Source organism: Poecilia formosa, unplaced genomic scaffold, assembly GCF_000485575.1.
Source record: "Poecilia formosa unplaced genomic scaffold, Poecilia_formosa-5.1.2 Scaffold265, whole genome shotgun sequence".
NCBI lineage: Eukaryota > Metazoa > Chordata > Actinopteri > Cyprinodontiformes > Poeciliidae > Poecilia > Poecilia formosa.
Window position 1 is genome coordinate 732,741 of NW_006800204.1, and position 4,202 is coordinate 736,942.

The window sequence follows — 4,202 nt, forward strand, 5'->3', positions numbered from 1 at the left end:
TGTGTGTGTGTGTGTGTGTGCGTGTGTGTGTGTGTGTGTACGCAGCCGGAGCTGTCGCTCTCCCTTCCTGCAGGCAGTTTGGCCTCTGCAGCTGATCGTAGTTTGGCAGACGCTCAGAAACTCTCCGACAGCCAGGAAGTGTGTGAGTGTGTGTCCTTGTGAAGGTAGCGCAGGCAGCAGCTCGACATGAATCGCCTTCTGGTGAGCCTGGCTCTTCTTCTCCTGTTTTTCTGCCTAGTGATCCGTTTGAGGTGAACTTTGACTCGGTTAGAGGCAGAGCGGCTCTGACCCCGGGGGGTCGCCGTGTCGGGGGGCAGAGATATGATCCGGGTGGAGCGCCGGCTGCAGGTTCAGCGGTTCTGCCTCAGACTCACACCTGCTGCTCACCTGCTGGGCCGAGTGCAGCGCCGCACGTCCGCCATGACGGCAGCCTGCGGTGCTGCAGCCTGCGGTGCTGCAGCCACAGGGAAACATCCCTGTTGCCTTTTTCTGGATTCATGTGTCTTTTATTTTCTGCATGATGATGAAATATTTCATGTTTTTCTCCATATTTGTTAAACTTCTGGCCATTTTTTCATAAACATTTAAACGGCAGCAGGACGGCTCCAGGAATTAGCCTGTCCCATTCCTCGGGGTCTTCCTCCTCCTCTCCCTCCATCTGTGTCACGGTGTGAACAGAACCAGAACCGGTCCGGACTCCAGGGACCCATCAGTCAGCAGAGAGGGTCATGACCCTCCATCCAGGACTGCTACAGGTCAAAGGTCATGAAAAAGCTAGCTAGCAGCTCTGCAGACCCCACACATGCTGGACATGAACCGCTTAAAGCTCCACCTCCAGGGCGGCGCCACCGAGCCAGTCCCGGCCCGCAGCATGATGCTGCAGCCTTACTTCGCTCCCACGACGTTTTCTTCTTCACGTCTGAATTTTTGTTCTGATTTTTCATGAAAACTTTAATGTCACAAAGAAGCAGAAACTTCTCAGCAGCTTCAGGGGAAATTATTTTCTGCTTCACAGGAACCGGATCGTCTTTCTGCCCCAGTTCAGATTCTGGTTCTGTAGCTCTGACCCGGTCCAGAACCTTCGGGGTTAACGCTGTTAATCTGTGTTTTCAGATCAAAGTTTGTCATAAATCCTTTATGAGTAAGTAAAAAGTTTTCATCTGAAATCTCTGATTCAAATTTCATGGAAAAAAGTTAATTTATTTCTAAAGATCTTTCTTTGAATTTCTCCACCTTAGTGACCTTTAACCCCGTGAGACCCAGTTCTGGTTCTGGTCAGCTGATGACCTCCAGCTGAACTTTGTGTTGTTTTGTTTTTTTTGTCCTTTGGGATGAGTTCTGCTCTCTGATTGGTTCTGGTGTCGTGTTGCTGCGACAGGGTTGGCTCTGGTGCAGGAAGTCCCGCCCCCAGCTGTCCAGTCTGACCTTCCTGTGAACAGAGAGACATGCAGGTTCTTAAAGAGACAGTGTAGGTTTTGCTCCAGCTTGACCGAGTCAAAGCCCAGCTCTCTTCAGGACTGGACTTTGACTAGGCCACTGCAGCACCATTTGTTTATTTATCAATTCAGTTCAGTTCTAGAAAAGTTAATCCAGATTAGATCTGATCTGGAAATAATATTTAAACAGGACAAGAAGAAATGATCCAATAGAACCAGAACATGAACAGAACCAGAATGGATTAGAACTCTGTCCGTCTGGCTCAGATTAGTCCAGAATAAATAATCTGGATTATTATTTATTGTCCTGAAGGGAAAACAAACAATTAAAAGGAGGAAAACAGAAACAGGAACACGTGACGGATCCGCCTCTGTTGATCGGCTCTGATTGGTCCCTGGATTTCACAGATCATAGTTATTGATCAGCTATTAGAGAACCTGCAGAACATTTTGCATGTTTAGGAAAAGCTGATTAGTGCGGCTGAACCTGGAGTCTGCAGCTGATTCTGTTTCCTTCTAGAGTTTTTTCTTGGTTAAATGTTTTCCTTCGTCTCTTCAGAAGCTCCGCGTTTTAACCGCGTTTCCGTTTGTTTCCAGAACGTTCCCCTGGCGGCCGTCCGGGCCTTCAGCAGCTCCAGCAGAAACCTGAAGAACAAAGTTCCTGAGGCGCAGAAATTCTTCCAGGTGAGACTCCACCGCCCGCCCAGCGGCCGACCGGACCGGAAGCCCCGGCAACAGAACCATCAGAACAGTAACTGATCAGTTTAACCAGACCGGATCGAGAGAAACCAGGAAATACTCACTTTTCCACCTGGAGTTCAGTAAAATCCAAGTTTTTACCTCCGGTTGGACAGATAAGGCTCCCAAGCTACCAGTTACCATGGTGACCAGGCCTACTGGTTGCCATGGAGACGGCGCGGTCCAAAGATGCTGCTTTTCCAGCCCTGCTCACGTGGCAAAATGAAGAGTTACATTGACTCTCATTACTGGATCTGGTAAAATTTAGTTTGAGATTTTGCTGTTGCAGTAATAATAGTTCTGTCAATCGAATTCTAAACGTGATTAATCGGATTAACCATAATGATTAACTTTATAAAGTTCAAATGTAAATATGAACATTTTCAAACGATGTTTTATTGTCTCAGATCAAAAGGTCAAAGTGAGTTTTCCAGGTTTCCATTTTCAGGAAGGTTTGAAAGAGTCACTTTGTTTTAAACGTCGAGTTGGAAATAAGAACTGTTGTGTTTCAGTGGAAGGATAACCTGAAGTTACCTCAGTTTTATCTAGGCTTAGTTTTAAAGCTACGTTTTCTGCGGACCCCTCCTTCCTGTCGCTGTGACCTCAGTGGCCTGCAGGAGGCGCTGTCGGGTCGACATGCAGTTTGATTCTTCTGTTTTATTTAACATTAACACCTTGATAGACTAAATGAAATCTAAACTCTGAACGTGAGTTTTAAACTTTTGACCCGTCTTTAGCAGGAAGTTGACCAATCGTGTCGCAGTCTGTCGTCCGCTCTGATTGGCTGACGCTCGTCTCAGACAAGAAGTCTGCTCTGCTTCTGTTCTGTAGCAAACTGAGGTGTAGGTTTGAATCCTGCAGCTTTCTGGCTGCTTGTACTAAAATCATGTCAGAAATAAAGAAATATCCTCTAATCGCCACCTGATGTCCCCTGTGGTTTCCATGGTTACAGGAAGACAACGGGCTGCCGGTCCATATCAAGGGAGGAACCAGCGATGTTCTGCTGTACCGGGCCACCATGTTGCTGACTGTCGCAGGTAAGAGCCAATCACAGACTAGATTAATAAAATACAATGATATTAAACAAAAGTTAAAATGGTTAAAAAAGGTTAAAAACAGTTATTTATTTGAAAATGAGAAAGATAAAACTTAAATATGGAGCTGGACCAAGAAGTGGTGATGGTTTAGTTTTCTGATCAATCGATTACTAAATCGATTGATCTAGCAGCAGAAGATGTAATGTGCTTATGAACACGAGCTGCATCTGGACCTTATCGGGTTGGACCAGAACCAGACTGAAGGTCACAGGATCGGGCTGGAGCGGCTCAGAAAGCTGCAGCACTGAGGCCTCCTGGCCAGCAGGGGTCACTGTCTGACAGCGGCGCTGAACGAGACAGGGGCGCCATGTTCTGCTTCCATCCAGATGGAGGTTGCTATGACAACCACCTTTCTGAGCACTGCTGCAGATCCCCAATAATTTTGGTTATTTAAAGAGAAAAAACAGAGAGACTCATATTTAAAGTCATATTTTCACCATGTTACTTGTTTAATTAATGTCGGTTTTAAACTCGCTGAGGATCAGGAAGGAGCCAGATTCTTCTTCTACTCATGTCTGTTCTCTGCAGGAACCTGCTACTCCATCTACTGGCTGCTTGTTGCCTCCATGCCTAAGAAGAAGGAATGAGATGATGTGCAACATGCAGCGCAGCAACGCTAAGCCGATGCTCGTCTGAAAGCAGAAATAAAATCACTCAGTTTCTCTGTGTCTGTTTGGCTTCTGTTCAGTCAGCAGGAAAACCTTTAATCAACCAGAGGAAAAACTCAAATTTCAAACTCCTACAAATTTATCAAGGTTCTTTGCTCTACAAGCCACAAAAACCCTTAACATGACCGACTAAAGTTAAAAGATGTGAATCAGTAGTTCTGCTAAACAATGAGATTGAATAAAAGTGAGACATTGTAAAAGTTGTTTCTTTACATATTTTGTAGCATTAGCCCAGAAGCTAAGCCTGGAAAAGTTTGGAAACT

The 4,202-nt window shown here is 45.7% G+C and overlaps 1 protein-coding gene across 1 annotated transcript; it reads left to right on the forward strand.

The window, feature by feature from the left end:
* Positions 1–56: 56 nt before the first annotated feature.
* On the forward strand, positions 57–3,939 carry cox7a1 (cytochrome c oxidase subunit 7A1). The gene is made up of 4 exons (XM_007570691.2): positions 57–201; positions 2,034–2,120; positions 3,127–3,211; positions 3,800–3,939. Exons 1-4 carry the CDS (start codon positions 187–189, stop codon positions 3,856–3,858), a joined length of 246 nt encoding a protein of 81 aa, XP_007570753.1. The 5' UTR covers positions 57–186; the 3' UTR covers positions 3,859–3,939.
* The last annotated feature ends 263 nt before the right edge of the window (positions 3,940–4,202 follow it).